At 58.4% G+C, this 15019-nt stretch overlaps 1 protein-coding gene and 1 long non-coding RNA gene across 9 annotated transcripts in view; one reads left to right on the plus strand and one right to left on the minus strand.

Annotated features, from left to right (window-relative positions):
• TNS2 (tensin 2) overlaps window positions 1-11994 on the minus strand; it is a 17445-nt gene extending 5451 nt beyond the window's left edge. The window contains exons 1-17 of one of the 8 annotated variants that reach the window (XM_033221960.1): window positions 11863-11994; window positions 7028-7136; window positions 6497-6534; window positions 5545-5583; window positions 5187-5225; window positions 4986-5035; window positions 4559-4730; window positions 3748-3798; window positions 3293-3415; window positions 3138-3202; window positions 1900-1983; window positions 1320-1432; window positions 1168-1228; window positions 898-973; window positions 557-686; window positions 368-433; window positions 178-291 (exon numbers count right to left, since the gene is read on the minus strand). In XM_033221960.1, the coding sequence (XP_033077851.1) occupies window positions 178-291; window positions 368-433; window positions 557-686; window positions 898-973; window positions 1168-1228; window positions 1320-1432; window positions 1900-1983; window positions 3138-3202; window positions 3293-3415; window positions 3748-3798; window positions 4559-4730; window positions 4986-5035; window positions 5187-5225; window positions 5545-5583; window positions 6497-6534; window positions 7028-7136; window positions 11863-11919 (1387 nt within the window). In that variant the 5' untranslated portion in view covers window positions 11920-11994. Of the gene's footprint in view, window positions 1-177; window positions 292-367; window positions 434-556; window positions 687-897; window positions 974-1167; window positions 1229-1319; window positions 1433-1899; window positions 1984-3137; window positions 3203-3292; window positions 3416-3747; window positions 3799-4558; window positions 4731-4985; window positions 5036-5186; window positions 5226-5544; window positions 5584-6496; window positions 6535-7027; window positions 7137-8728; window positions 9652-9735; window positions 10380-11551; window positions 11733-11862 lie in introns of those variants that run through there. The other 7 variants (XM_033221959.1, XM_033221957.1, XM_033221958.1 and 4 more) reach the window with 7 other exon arrangements.
• On the plus strand, window positions 11672-13709 carry LOC117090062. The gene is made up of 3 exons (XR_004439886.1): window positions 11672-12075; window positions 12864-12963; window positions 13282-13709. It is a non-coding gene; the product is annotated as an uncharacterized LOC117090062 (long non-coding RNA).
• Window positions 13710-15019: the final 1310 nt, after the last annotated feature.

Here is a 15019-nt window from a genome sequence, read left to right on the forward strand (position 1 = left end):
GGAGGGAGAGAGAGAGTTCATGAGAGGGGATGGCACTGGAGATAGCCATCGGGCTGGGGGTGTCTCTTGAGAATGGGCTCTGCCTGGGGAGGAGGGAGTGTTCTTCTCCCTGGCCACCACCCCTCCAGGGCCCTGCCACAACCCTGTACCTCCCACCCTGCAAGCTGCCCTGCGCACCATCCACACTGTCCTCGTGGTGCTGGTTGAAGTTCTCATAGGAGTCCCAGCGCACAGCCGGCTCAGTGGTGTTGTAGTCGACAGAGACCGAGGGGTCATTCCGTGGAGTGCTGCCTGTGGAAGGCCACTCGGGTGTTGGGGAGCAGAGGAGAAGCAGCCCTCAGTCCCCAGCCCATGTCCCTGCTCTTACCTTTGATCTTCTCGGGGCTGGAGGAGAAGACAAACTCCACGGAGGCTTGAAAGGGGAACCTCTCATCTATGGAGAGTGGACAGTGAAGAGCCAGGCCCCTGGCCCATACCACACTCTCCTGCCTGCCTGCCTGCCACCTGCCTGCTTGCCACCTGGGCTCCAGCCGCAGGCCACTTGTCTCAGACTCACCAGTCCAGGCCTCGTCCAGCTGGTCCTTGGGGAAAGTGAGCTGTGGTCCGTGGATGGTGCAGGTGTGAAACTGGACTCGGAACACCAGGGTCCGGTCTGTGCCCCGGCCACCCTTGTGATAGCATGTTACCTGGGGGAAAGGCAGGAGGCTGGGAATCAGGCCTCATGTCCTCTTCTGTGTTTCCACTCTGGGGACTGCCTAGTCACAGCTTCTGCCCTGCCTCGATCTCAAGGCGATCTCTCTACTCGCCCTCCAATCTGTCTCAAATTGGTGACTGTGTGGCTACCCACCAACCCCTGCCCCATCTCCAGGATTCTCCTTGTTGCCAGGACCCCCTCACCATGACATCGCCTTTGAGGAGGAGGGCTGGCTCCAGGCTGATGCAAAGCTGCTGGGGACCAGGGCTTGCAATGTGACTGTGGGGAGAGAGGAGAAGGCAGAGATGAACCAGAGGCTCCTGCGTGCAGAGGCGGCTATGCAGTCAGGGGGAGCCAGGAGACCAGAGTCTGAGCCCCACCCAGGTGTCTGGGGAGGCTGGAGAAGCAGGAATGCAGGGAGCAAATGAGGCCCTAGCCATGAAGTGTCAGGGGCCTGGGAATAGAGCACTCACTAGACTCCAGACGTGTAGACGAGCTGCATGGACTGGTAGATTTTAAGGAAGGGCTGGAAGCCTGGAGGGGCAGAGGGGAAGGTGCGGAGGGGTGCTGAGTGGAGGGGCCTGAAGGTGGCCCTCCCTAGGGAGCACATCTCAGGCAGACTCACCTGTGCCGGGTTCAAAAGCTGGCAGCGTGGGGACGAGCACATAGTGCAGGAAGAGAGGGCTGCTGTTCATTCTGATGGAGCCGGACAGCAGCCCACTGAAGTAGCTAATGTATCTGGCAGAGGGCGTGTCGAGGAGAACATAAGCCTTTTCCTCTGGAAGTCACCTTGTATTTCAACCATCCACCCTTAGAAAGCTGGCCCTTCTCCTCAGCACTTCCTTCCCGTCTACCAGGTCACCAGAAAGTTCTTCCTTGCATCTAATCTCAATCCATCTTGCTCCCCTCTGCCTCAAAGCTCTTTCCCCAGAGCTCTGCTTCACTTTATAGTGGCAGGCCCCGACTGTCCTTCAGGTTCTCTTTATGATGGACCTCCTCGTCTATTTATTCCCAGGTTTACTGCCTTCCATCCTACTAGCATGAAAGCTCCATGAGAGCAGGGGCTTTGTCCGCTTTGAATTCTCAGCACCTGGCACAGCACCTGGCACACTCAGTGAAGGTGTGCTGCATGAATACGAGAGTCTTGGCCTTGGGAGCCATGAAGGGAGCTGCTCCTCTGGCCCATCCCCACCCAGGCTGCTCACCGACGCTGGGAGGGCTGCAGTTCTGTGGCCACCTTGTCCTCGCAGAATTTCCTCATGGTAAGAGTAGCCAGTGCCTGGTCGGCCCTGGGGACAGCAAGGCCAGTGTTGGGGATTAGGGACTAGTCTTCATCCTGGCCTCCCATCCCTGAGCCGCAGGGGAGGGAGGAGAGATATGATCCCCTGAGTCTAGAGGAAGCCCAGAGTGGTGGTAATAAGAATGAGAAGCACCATGTACAGTCACTTTACTAGTTTTTGGGCCCCAGGCAATTATTCCCTGAACTTTAGTTTTTTCATCTGTAAAATGGGGCAACAAAACCATCTCACGAGTTGAATTATATCCCCCCAAAAGACATGTCCCTCAGAATGTGACCTTATTTGGAAATAGGGCCATTGCAGACATAATTAGTTAAGATGAGCTCATACTGAAGGAGGGTGGACCCTGAATCCAATATGATTGGTGTCCTTATAAGAAGAGAGGAAGAGACACAGACAGAGATGCACGGGGAGAACACCATGTGATGACAGAGGCAGAGATTATAGTGATGTGTCTGCAAACCGAGGAACGCCAAGGCTTGCCGGCCACCACCAGAAGGTAGAATGAGACAAGGAAGGATTCTATCTCGAGTCTCAGAAGAAGCAAGGGCCTGCCGACAGCTTGATTTGGGGCTTCTGGCCTCCAGAACTGTGAGACAGTATATTTCCACCGTTTTTTGTTTTTCGTTTTTTTTGAGATGGAGTCTCGCTGTGTTGCCCAGGTTGGAGTGCAGTGGCACCATGTGGTCTCACTGCAACCTCTGCCTCCCGAGTTCAAACGATTCTCCTGCCTCAGCCTCCTGAGTAGCTGGGATTACAGGCACCCACCACCACGCCCGGCTAATTTTTATATTTTTAGTAGAGACAGGGTTTCATCATGTTGGCCAAGCTGGTCTCAAACTCCTGACCTCAGGTGATCCGCCCACCTCGGCCTTCCAAAGTGCTGGGATTACAGGTGTGAGCCAAGGCACCTGGCCCATTTCCACTGTTTTACACCACCCTGTCTGTGGCTGCCCCAGGAAACTTTACAGACCATCTACTGCAGACTGTGTTGCAGTACTAGTGATAAAAGGGAGGTGGAAATGCTAACTTGCCAGCAAAGGACTCTCAATGAAGAGGTGGACTCCAGGGGAGATGGGTTCCTAAAGGGCCAGCTGGAGAAAGGGCCACTGGGGAAGGGGCTACTCGGATGCTGGAAGCCTCACCCTGCAGAGATCTTGCTGTAGTGCATGTAGGCAGAAACGATGACCCCGAGCTTGCCCTTGCTTCCCTGAGAGACAGAGAGACAGGAATGAGGGTCTGGGGGCTCCAGGCTGACCTGGAGCCTCCAGGCACCAGGGAACCCGAGGTCCTGGCCCACCTTGCAGTATAGTACGACCACGTGCTGTGGGTCAGCACTGAGCCATGTCTCCATGGCTTTGCAGATGGAGCACAGCTTGTCCAGGGGTGGAGCATGCAGCTCAGGCCAGCCAAAGTCTTGAACCTGGGGAGAGTGCAGGGGTGCAACTGGGGCTGGGGTCCACCAACAGAGAGAGACAGGTGGGGTGGAAAGGGGACAGGGCATAGGGGTCTGGGGGCAAGGTTGGGGATCTGCTGGTTGTCCATGATAACCTCAGCACTTTCCTTATCTATACAATGGGCTGATACCTGATGCATCACGTTTTGGGGTGTCTCCAGTAATATGTCATGCGAGAGGGGGGGAAGTGCTTAAGAGTGAAGTAGATGCCAATTGCTACTATTAATAACGAGGAAGCTGGGGGCTTCTGGGGTAGGGGTGGCTTGGTTCAACGACTGGGCAGGCCATTTCCTTCATACCTTGGGGTTTAAGCGAGTCAGGTCATGCCTTTTCTCTGAAAGGTTGAAGAGCTGAAATAAAGGGGGAGGGCTTTAGACAGAAGTGACCTCCAGCAATGAGGCACGAGGTGGAGGTAGATCCTAAGTAAGAATCTTCCTCTAAAACAAAGTGCAGGCCTGGCGCAGTGGCTCACGCCTGTAACCCCAGCACCTTGGGAGACCGAGGCGGGCGGATCACCTCCTGGGCAACAAAGTGAGACCCCATCTCAAAAAAAAAAAAAAAAGTAAATAAATAAAGAAAATAAGGGCCGGGCGCGGTGGCTCAAGCCTGTAATCCTAGCACTTTGGGAGGCCGAGACGGGCGGATCACGAGGTCAGGAGATCGAGACCATCCTGACTAACACGGTGAAACCCGTCTCTACTAAAAACTACAAAAAACTAGCCGGGCGAGGTGGCGGCGCCTGTAGTCCAGCTACTCGGGAGGCTGAGGCAGGAGAATGGCGTGACCCGGGAGGCGGAGCTTGCAGTGAGCTGAGATCCGGCCACAGCACTCCAGCCTGGGTGACAGCGCGAGACTCCGTCTCAAAAAAAAAAAAAAAAAAAGAAAATAAGAAGGTAGCTAAGGCCGGCCTAGCTAGTCATAGCCAAGTCGCCAGCGTTCCTGGATTCGCTGCTCCGTTCCAGGCGCCACTGCGGGCCCCGCCCCCGCCCCCACCACTCTGGTCCCGCCCACTGGCGGCCTCGCCTCCGGGGGTGACGTCAGTGATCAGCCTCGCCCATCTGGACCCCATGCCCCTCTCATTGGCTGACTCCTGATGGCCCCGCCCCTCACCAGGTACTTGTCCCTGTGCTTGGATTGCAGCACGTGGGCCAGCTCGCGCAGGTGGCCCCGGTGCCGCTGTTCATCGGGCCGCGCAGGGAAGGCGGCAGCCAAGATGCGCTCCGTCACGTAGGTGAGGTCTAAGTCCCAGCGCCGCTCCATGAGCGGATCCAGGCTGAAGCTCCTGGGGAGGGGGAGCCTACGCATGAACGCAGGGGCGGGGCACCCGGAGGTGGCTAGTGTGATGGGAAGGCTGTCTGTTGGGCAGCAGGTGAAGCCTGGTGGGTCCTGAGGGTGGGTGGGTCGGTCCGGAGGGAGAATACCGCTTTGGGGGTGGGGGGCTGTCCCGGGGAGCTTTGTTGAGGGGCAGTGCCCTGGGCTGAGGTGTGGGGCCGGCGGAAAGGGGGTCACGTGGGACCACCCCAGCACCCTTACTTACCTGGGCAGAGTGCTGCGCTGCTTTGAGTGGTTCAGAGATTTGGTGGATCCCTGGTGGATAACAGACAGTGTCTGGACATCCCTTTGGGTGCCCCCTACTCTAGACTGCCCACTCCAGAGCCATGCACTTTTGTCTTCAGGAAATCTAGATCCTTACTCCCAAAGCTACCTGCTTCCCCCTCCTCCTCCAGCATCACCTTACCAGGTGCTCTATGCGCCTGACTGGGGCCGTGTTTCGCCGCTAGAGGGAGATGGGGGAGGAAAAGGGAGTGGTTACAGCAGGGGCAAGGACGAGTGTGGGCCTGGGGACAGTGGAAGGGAATGTCAGTGTCCTGATGAAGGCTGTACTGAACAAGGGGAGAGGAGTCCTACCCCCAGCAGGCCCAAGGGCACAAGATCAGCAGAGGACTTAGACAGTTTTTTCTTTCCTTGTAGGATGAGCAATACCCACAGCACTCCATTCAAGGTCATCTCCTGGGGGCCCTCTCTGGAGCCACCAGACCTCTGGACACCATGGCCAGGTTCCTTGCCCTCCCCACCTCTTCCCAGAGCACACTCACCAACTCCGCGGGAGGCAAGGCCTGACAGGCTGAAGTCACCTGGAAGGGGACCGAGTAAGGAACTGAGCTCCTGGTGAAGGGCTCTCCTGGGCTTGAGGATGGGGTAGCCCCTCAGCTTCAGGAGGAAGGTGGAGGGGCCTTCAGCGGATGGGCACAGGCTCCAGCTGAGGTTGTGCTATTTAAGGGCACCTCCCCTCTGGCCTCTTGGTCCCCCACCCCCCAGGCCCCCCACTTGTTGCTCTTGGCGCTCAGCCCCCAGCCCACACAGACCCCCATTCATCCAGCTGCAGGGCAGGAGTTATATATAGAGCACGCAGGCAGGCCATGGCCAGGGACGGACACTGGCCTCTTTCACCGGGAGACCCCGCCCCTGGGCACACAGCTCCCCCAAGCCAGCTCCAGGGCCTTGGGACCCTCCTTCCCTGCCCTGCAGGAAGACCAGGGAACCTCCTCAGAGATAGGGCTGTCTTGGGTGCCCAGTGGACAGTGGGTGCTATCTACAGCTTATTTCTGGAAAGGCCCAGTTTTTCCACGGCCCAGGACAAGGCCCGCCCAGGCATTTTGAGGACCCTTCCCCAGAGGGAAGGCACAGCCCATCCGGCTGCCCAGTCTCTGAAATCCTGCTCCCCCACCCCCCCACCCACCCCACCCTTCCTCCTCCTCATTCTCCTCCTCTTCCCCACCCCCATCCTCTCGCCAGCTGCAGCCTGGGCACAGCACCAAGACAAACGCTGTCTCGCTGTCCACCCGCCTGGGCCGGCCAGCCCTCCAGAAGGCGGAGTAGGGTGGTTCTTAAAGGGCCCAGTCAGCACCCCTCCCACCCAGGAGGGGTTCCCCAATAGTGAGAGGGGTGGAGGTGGAGGGTTGATGCCAGTGTGGTTGGAGAAGCCTGTTTGGGAGGAGGAAGGGACTCCAGACCCTCTCCCCCTATCAGGTAGAATCAGATACCCACCTTTGCTTCACATTTTCTGTGCGTCGCCACCTTGCAGACTAGGGGAGGTAGGGGGAGGAGAGGGGTTAGCAGGGGCCTGTGGGACAGTGGAAGGAATGGCCTTCCCTCATCTCCCAGACCCTGGAACCAGATCCTGGGACTTCTAGGATCCCAGCTGGACTGGGCTGGCTAGGGCGGAGGAGCAGGGCTAGGTTTTGAGGGAAGAGTGTGGCAGTGGGGTACTACTGCCCAGGCCAGGGGTAACGTTCCAGGGTGGGTGGAGGTGAGGATTCGAAGGGAGGGAAGGAAGACTACAGTCACAAGTCAGGATGGGAAGATGGTGGAGAATACTCGGTCTCCTGGGTTGTGGGGGGTGTCTGTCATGGGGAGCCAGGGCCATCTGAAGGGGGAGGCAGCTGCCTCTTAGGTGCCATTGTGCCTAATCCAGGAGCAGCATATTACATTTGAGATTGTGTGAGTTGGCCTGCTGGAGTTGTGCAACACAGTGGTACTGGGTGGAGGGTCTCAGAGTCACAGGACAGAGCGCCTCACCTCTGCACGAAACGCCTGTCCCATCGATGGTCACCTTACATACTGCACAGACTGGAGGTTTCTTCCGGAAAACCTTCTCCCGGAAGCTATGAGGCTCAGCTTTCCTAGGCTGAGGGTGGAAGGACAAACAGAGGTGTGAGTTCCCAGTGGGCCCATCTTCATCTCTGGGACTGGGCAGGAGCCTTGCCTTAGCACTGCACTGGTTTCCTCCATCCAGATCAAGCCCTCAAACTTGTAGGACGCAGTTGGCCACAGCTGCTTCAGGGCGGTCATTTGGTCTGTCCTCAACTGTGTATGGAATCTGACCCCTTGCGTCACCTTTGCTGGGTCAGCTCCTCCCCAGGGGATCACTTGGGCCCCTCACGTGGCCCTGGTATGTGATGCCCTTGTGGAAAGCCCACATGCTCAGGCTTTCCCCCGGTGCAGTAGGGGTACTCCCTGACTCTTCCCATCTTGTCCTCCCCGCATGGAGACCTGTGTGCAGAGTGAGCAGGGAGGTTCCAGACATACGTGTTGTATGTCAGTCCTGCAGCACCAGACTGAGCCAGCAGGAGTGGCCTCAGCCAGTCCTGCTCCTTTAGCTCCCGCTGTCCCCACGCTCCAGATAGCTGACATGCCCTCTTCCCCCACGGTCAGAACAACATGTTTACTCATTGTGCATTGAGGCAGCAGACAGCAATTGTATAAGGGGGGTGGTCATGCTGGAGGGAAACAGAGGCCTGTCACTGGGGAGAGATGTTTAGCTGGTTTTGGATGCTGTGAGCTCTCCCCTGACCCCCTGCCCCCTGGCACTTGGGATTCATTCACACACTGAATGAGGAAGGAGTGGACCAGATTCCCTGTTCAGCCCCTCCTGATCCAGAGGTGCAGTGAAGCAGGAGCCTGGGATGCCCCCTTATGGCCCAGGCCTATCTCAGTCCCTTCCCCTACAAACTGTGGGTTCACTCTTCCTATCCTCTGTCTGGGGACAGCTTGTCTCCTTGCCACCTCTCTGTTTTACCCATATTCCCCCTCCTCTGGAGTTCAGACTCCTGCTGTCCACCTCCTGGGGACCCATCACAGTAGTATCTCAGGTTGTCCTGAGCTGCTGCTTTTGGGGCAAGGCTGGGAAGTTGGGAAAGGGAGTGATGGGGATGTGGGCAGCATCTCTGGTTTCTTGACTGTCCCTGCAACACTTCTGGGCTGGACCAAGTTTGTTGGACCCACTAGGACACTTGGGAGCATGCAGGCATTAGCAGCAGATATGGATGTTGTCAGTGGAAAGCAAGCCTCCAGTTCCAAAGCACTCCTGACTCCCTCTCCTCTCTCCTTTTCTGCCCTGCCACCCCATTTCCCTCAAACTTCCCCAGGCCAGGGAAGGGGCCTGATGATCTCTGAGTCAGCTCTAGGATACCTGGATAGTGCGTGGCAAAGTCCTACAGTGAGGTACCTGGGGCTTAGGTTTGGGGGGCCAGGACCCCCAGGGTTGGCCCAGGCTAGAGCAGGGAAGGTGAGAGGAGCCAAAACAGACAGCGGTACCCACTCTAACCCAAACATCCCCTCACACTACAGCCCTGGCCACTCCGGAGGGGATGCTGGGCCAGGAGAGAAGGCTGAGGAAGCTGAAATTGGGAAAAGGGCCTGGCCTGATTCCAGGTCCCCTCCCCCACTGCCCGCACCTCCACCCCTGCTCCCTTTTGCCCAGCTGGTGGGCACTCCTACCCTGCTTGTGGCCCGGCTGCTGTCCCTCCTCCCCAGGGCTCTGAGCAGCCTCTCCACAGGGCCGCTGGACTTCATGGTGTTCTGCTGGCTGGGGTGCTGGCCCCAGGGCCTGAACAATGCTGGGGCCTGGCCCGGGGCTTCCTGGAAGCGGCCTGGCGGAGGCAGCCGCTTCCCCTGGGCGGAGGGTAGGCTGTCTGGCTGGTGTGAGGAGAAGCCCGGCCCTGGAAGTGGAGGGAAGTGCAGGCGGGAAGGGGGCAGGTCGCTGCTCCAGGAAGTGGAGGGGGGAGGATGTGGGGGAGGCCAGGAGATCAGATTCCCAGGATCTACCCTGCTGGGAGTATCAGCCTGTGATCTTTTGCTCCCCCCATTCCCCCAACTCTGGAGTTGTCCCACACCTGGGACACCACACTCTCCAGGGATCTGCAGGGATCCATGGTCTTGAGATCCTGCCCCCAGTGGGGCCGGGTGAGAATTCTGGTCTCAGGGCAGGGCTAAAGGGCAAGTGGGGAACAGTGTGTCCCAGCCAGGCTCCAGCCAGAACTCTCAAGCTCTTGAGGGACTTCCGCTGGGGAGGGAGTGGAGCTGGGAACTACTACCAGCAGGCAGGCCCAGGATCTCAAGTGTGTCCTGAGAGTCAGGTAAAAATGGGACTGGGGGCCCCCTTCCTGTCTCAGTTTCACTCTGTATGAAGTAGGAAAAGGAAAGCATGCACTGCCCACCTTTACCCTCAATAACACCTTGCAAGGCCAAGTTCCAGCCACAAGACTGCTTTGCTCAGGTTTGGGGAGTAATCCATTTTCCTGCCACAGCCTAAGGCATATGAGGCCCTTCTCCTGAAAGCCCCCAGGTTTCTGCTTCTGACACAGTGCCCCCCACTCACCCATTCCCTGGCTTTGTTTCAGACATGATCTCACAGATCCCTAGCCCTCTTTCCAGCTCTGCAACTTGGGCTCTCCACCCAAGGGCTGCACCCTCCCCCCGCCGCAACCCCGAAGCCTGAGTACTACCTTCATGGCTCTCCTGGGTCTGCTCTCCTTCCTCTGCAGCTGTCCTGGGGCCTGAGGACTGGACAGGAGGTCCCCCCTCCCAACACATACTCCACCCCCATCCATGGGCCTCCTGCCTCCCTCCTGGGAACATGGCCAACTTCCCGTCCTGGGAGTCAAGGGAGGGAGGTGGATGGGGCCGTGGAAAAGGGGGAGTAATCTCCCTAAGAGCTAAGGGGTTAATGGCCTGGGAGTCTTCAGCCCCAAGCTGTGGACAGCAGCCCCTGGGACCGGCTGTAGCTGTCACTTGCAAGAATGTGCAAACGTGCCCCTCTCATTTGCATGGTATTTATTGAATGTCCCAGTACTCAGGCAACTCCCACAGCCCTGGCTTCTCCCACGGGATCCCTTCTACTTGCCTCCTGCTCCTTCATACCCGTCAGGATGGGTTCTCTGGGATGGAGAATCCTGCATTCTCTGGGGTGAGGCCTGCTGTGGGTGCCCACTTGAGACCCTTGTGAGGACCTGACTGGGCTGGGCCTAGCCTGAGACCTCTCCCTTGAAGCTCCAATTTTCCAGGCCAAGAAGTGTGTCCCCAGGATATCCTGGCCAGAAGGTGGCATCTGTGTGGCAGGCCTGGGCCCCCAGCCTGTAACTGGAGAGGAGCACGGGCTTTGCGACCCACCCCCATCCTGCCAGGCTGGCTGTGTCCCAGCACATTCCAGGCCCCTGGCCAGTGTGGGCAACCGGGCCTGGCCTTGTCCAGCCCCCAGCCCTGCTTGGGGGAGATGGGGCAGTGTGACAAGGTGGGCGGTGGCGGTGGCTTTTTTCTGTCCAGTCCCACCTTCTATGGCACATGGCATGGCCCTGACCAGGATTCCTCTACAGGATTCGCTCTGCTGCTGCCTCCATAGGGGCTGAAAGTCCCCTCACCTGGAACAGGTCCCCAGACATCCTGTCACCTTCACTGGTCTCACATTCCCCACCCAAATCCAGCAAGGAGATGCCCAAGCAGTGAGTCCGGTGAGGGGTGGGGTGGTAAGGATCCACTGTGGCTGTGAGTCCCTCCCATCCTGTGGCACTCGCACCTCAGAAGGGAGGCAGGGATGGAATCCCTATGAGCCAGTCCCGAGGGGAAAAGTAGCTCACTTGAGGAGGGCTGGGAAGGCATCACTAGACCCACTTGGACCCTCACCCTCCTCCCGCCTGTAACATTCCAGAGCCTGTCAACTCCTCCCCTAGCCGGGCCCCCTCTTTCTCCGAAGTCTTGGGTTTGTTTGGAGAACCCCCTCCACCCACACCCCCCTTCCTGGAAATAGCTGTGGTTGGAAGGGAGGCTGGGAGCCCGGCCGCCGCGGAGGAGGGGTAAGGCCCAGGGAAGGAGCGAGGGAGGGCGGCGGCTCTGGGGGTGTGCCCAGAAGGGTCTGGAGGATGGGGGAAGAGAAGGAAGGGGGTCGCAGAGCGGGGCTGGCGAGTCGAAGTAGCCTCATCTGTGCCCGCTTGGGACTCAGTGTCCCACATGTGAAGCAGGAAAGGAAAACCAGGCCGGGCCTGCGTGTGTGGCACGGCTCGCGGCCCCGTGCGCCCCGGGTGCTGGAAGGTGTGGCGGCCTGATAGAGTAGGACCGCGGCCGCGCCCCGCCCCCTAGTCACTGTCCCGGCCTCCAGCTGCTCCCAGCTCCCCGCGGCCAGCCAGAGTCCCCAGCCCCAGTCCTGGGCCGCGCCCCGCGCCCTCTCGACCTCCGGCGGCCCCGCGCCCCCTGGCGCCCGCCCCTGGCACTGCCCGCGCGGCCGTGACGCAGAGGCCGCCACCCGCGCAGCGCGGCGCGGCCACTCACCTGCGGGGGGCGCCCGGCGGGGCGGGGGCGCGGCGGGGCGGGGCAGCAGCAGGGGGAGCCCCCGGGCCAGCCCATCCCGCCCGTGCCCGCGCGGAGCGGACGCGGAGGCGGCGGCGGTGGCGGCGGGAGCGGGCGGCCGCGCTCGGCTGGGCTCCCTCCCGCCCCCGCCGCGCCCCGCGTCCCGCGCCCGCGCCCGTGGCCGCCCGCTCCTCCTCCTCCTCCTCCCTCCCAGCTCCAATCCCCACGTTCCGCCCGTTCCCCGCCCCTCGGCCTCCTCTCCTCCCCACCTTCTCCCGCGAACCCACACTCACAAAGAGCCGAGGGGAAAGAGGGTGCGCAGACGGCCAGCCGGGCCGCGCCAGGCACATACTGGAGACAGGAAGTGGCTGAGAGGGGGAGAGAGAGTTGGAGACAGACGGCCGCGGAGGACACGGGGACGGGAAAGTCTCAGAGACGGGGAGAGCCTGACCCGGCGGGACACAGGCAAAAAGAAACACGCGAGCCAGAGAGACGCAGAAGAAACGGTGGGCGTAGGTCCAGAAGGAACTAGGAACAAGGGGACAGGGAACTGCCGCGCAGCCTCAGCCTCTCACCCTCCCCACGGGAGTGTGCCTGGCTTGGGCCTGACCTGAGAGGACCAGCCGTGGCCTACCCTGGTGGTGCTAGCGTCCCCTACCCCAGGCGGGCGCCTGAATCAGGTGAAGACACCTGGTATTACTTTTGGCCCAAGTCGCTGGACACCCTTCCCTGGTCCTCTGCCTCACAGGAGACCTCCTGGGCTAGTATTCTGAAAGGATTCACAGCTGAGGACCTCTCCATCAGGCTCAAGCCCCCATCTCCACCCGCAAGCAGCTCCAGCCATCCCATCTAGTGCCCTGCTTTATTTATTCATTGAGACGGAGTCTCTGTCGCCCAGGCTGGAGTGCAGTGGCGTGATCTCGGCTCACTGCAACCTCTGCCTCCCAGGCTCAAGCGATCCTCCCACCTCAGCCTCCCTAGTAGCTCGGACTACAGACGGGCGCCACCACGCCCAGCTAATTTTTTATAAAGATGGGATTTCGCTTTGTTGCCCAGGCTGGTCTCCAATTCTTGAGCCCAAGCGATTCCCCCTCCTTGGCCTCCCAAAGTGCTGGGATTACAGACGTGAGCCACCATGCCTGGCCCATTGCCCTGTTTTGAAAGAGCTAGACCGTCATTCCCACCCTGCAGGAGACCTCTGAGAAGGTCTTCCTTACATTTAACGTGAGTCCAGCCTTTCCAAATGGAGATGGAAGTTCTTTCTATGGTCTGACTTCATTCTCTTCTTTTGCAGTGCCTGGTACTGGATAGGAACTTCATGGAATGGAGCTAATGGGCCCTAGGGCAGGTTCGAGTCGTGCCACCCTGGAGGGAAGGTGGAGGGTAGGGATAAGGTAGGGGATATCTTCCTAGAAGTTCTGAACCTATTGCCATTCCTACATTCCCGAGCGTCCTTTAGCAGTGAGCACTTCCTGAAACTTTCTCCCTCCTTCACCCTCCCTGCTGGATTTTCCATGATGAAAAGGGGCAGGGGAAGGGAGGTTGGGATTCTGAGAACCCAGTGCCCAGGGCTCAATGCCCAGTGCCTGCCCAAAGCAGCCAGTACCACTGGCTCTAAGGCCTTCTTTCCCTCCCTGTCTCATCTCAGCTGGGTCCCTTCTGTGCTCATCTTGTCTTTGGCAAAGGCTGAGAAGACTGGTTCTCATGTCCAGGGGGCGGAGCACCTGATTCCAATCTTGCAGCAGGGAAGAAGAGTCTGTAAAGAAGTGCGTGATGACGGTGTGTCCCCCCCACCCAGAAACTGGCATTTGGGAGGGGTGGATGTGGTTGGGACTGGGAAGCCTTGATTTTACTGCTCTTGGTTGAGTTGGTGTTCAATAGACAGTTTCAGAGGTTAGAGCAGTGGGAGTCACTGGGCACTGGGGACAGGAGAGGAGTGGGTTGGGGGAGCCAGGCAGGAACGAGTAGGGAGGCACTGGGAGGAAGGGAGAGGCAAGAGTTAGGGGAATACCGAGGAGAGTGGCAGGGATTGGAGGCTCCTGGAGAAAGGGCAGGGCTGAAGGTTGTCCCATGTATTTTGGCCAGATTTGATTATGTAATCGAGATACACGAGATAATTAAATGTGTTCATGTCTTTGGAGCCTTCAACCAGCTCTTTTAACATCTTGCTCTTCCCAGCATTCCTTAGGGTCTTTGGCTGGGCCCTGGGATGGATGCTGTGGCAGTACCTTTACCTAAGCTCTAAAGTTACCAATGGAGAGACTGGGACTCAAAGAGGAACTTGATTGGACCCCAGAGAGGTGAGGGATAAGGGCTAGAACCTCACACATGCTGGTTTTGCTGCTGCCTGGCAGGCCCATGAGAGGAACTTTAAGGTTCCAAGGAATTGGAAAAGGGTCACAAGATGGGTGGCCCAACTCCCAGCTCTGGCTTGATTCCTACTCTCAAACTGGGGATAGTGGGGAAGGGAGCTGCAGGAAGGAAGCTGATGAGAAAGGCTGAGAATAAGAAGTTATGCAGGAGGTAGCTTGGTGGGAGTGAAACAAAAATGAGAGGTTCATGGGCCAGCCAGGCATCCTGATTTCCAGCTCACAGCAGCAGGAGCTTCAGAGAGGAGGGAGGAGAGGAGGAGAAAGCCAGGTTGATATTAATAAAGGCCAAATAATTTCAGGAACACCTCTGGCCTCCGTCCACACAGGTTTTCTTACCTTGACTATGCACAGGGTGGTCCATCTTGGCACTGAAGGTGGAATCCCCTCTTCCATGGTCTGGGGTGACCCCATGCCTGTTACTGAATATGCTCAGATCCTTGGGGTGCAGGGACTGTAGGGGGAGGATTTGAAGGTGTGGGACTGTTCTGGCTGGACCACTGGGTCAGGAGAACTCCAGTAGAGGGTTTGGGTGCTGGGAACCAGGAAGAGTGGGGGAAGAGGCAGAGCCAACTCCAGAGGCGGATCTCCTGGCTGAGGACAGAGGGTGTATTGTCAAAGCAGGAGGTTGCTGCAGCTGGGCGGGGAGCAGCTCAGCTCGTCTTTTCCAAATTTCTTTTGGGGGAGGGTAAGGGAAGGCAAGTCCCTCTTTACTTGTGGCCCTGGGGACTACAATGGTTGCTGAGAAACAAGGCTTATTTGACAAATAATGCTTCCCAGGAGCAGATGTGTAGCTCTCTCACTTACTGAGAAACCAGATGCTGTGAGCTTGCTTAGCACTTGAGGCGACGCCCTCAGCACGAACTGGGACCCTAGTGCCTTGGGATCCAGAGTATAGTGTTTGATTCTATTGAGAAGAAACTAGGCTAATGTGGACTGGGATACACGTGGGATCTAACCAGCCTCAAGTTAGCCCTTGTGAAGTAGGATACTGCACCTGCACTTTCCCCCTACTTGTCCAGTAGTTCAAGATTTACAAGAGGTTAGCAATGAGGGCTGACCAGTCCTGGCTCCACTTCTG

This window comes from Trachypithecus francoisi, unplaced genomic scaffold, assembly GCF_009764315.1.
Source record: "Trachypithecus francoisi isolate TF-2019V2 unplaced genomic scaffold, Tfra_2.0 Lachesis_group11, whole genome shotgun sequence".
In the NCBI taxonomy this organism is placed as follows: Eukaryota; Metazoa; Chordata; class Mammalia; order Primates; family Cercopithecidae; genus Trachypithecus; species Trachypithecus francoisi.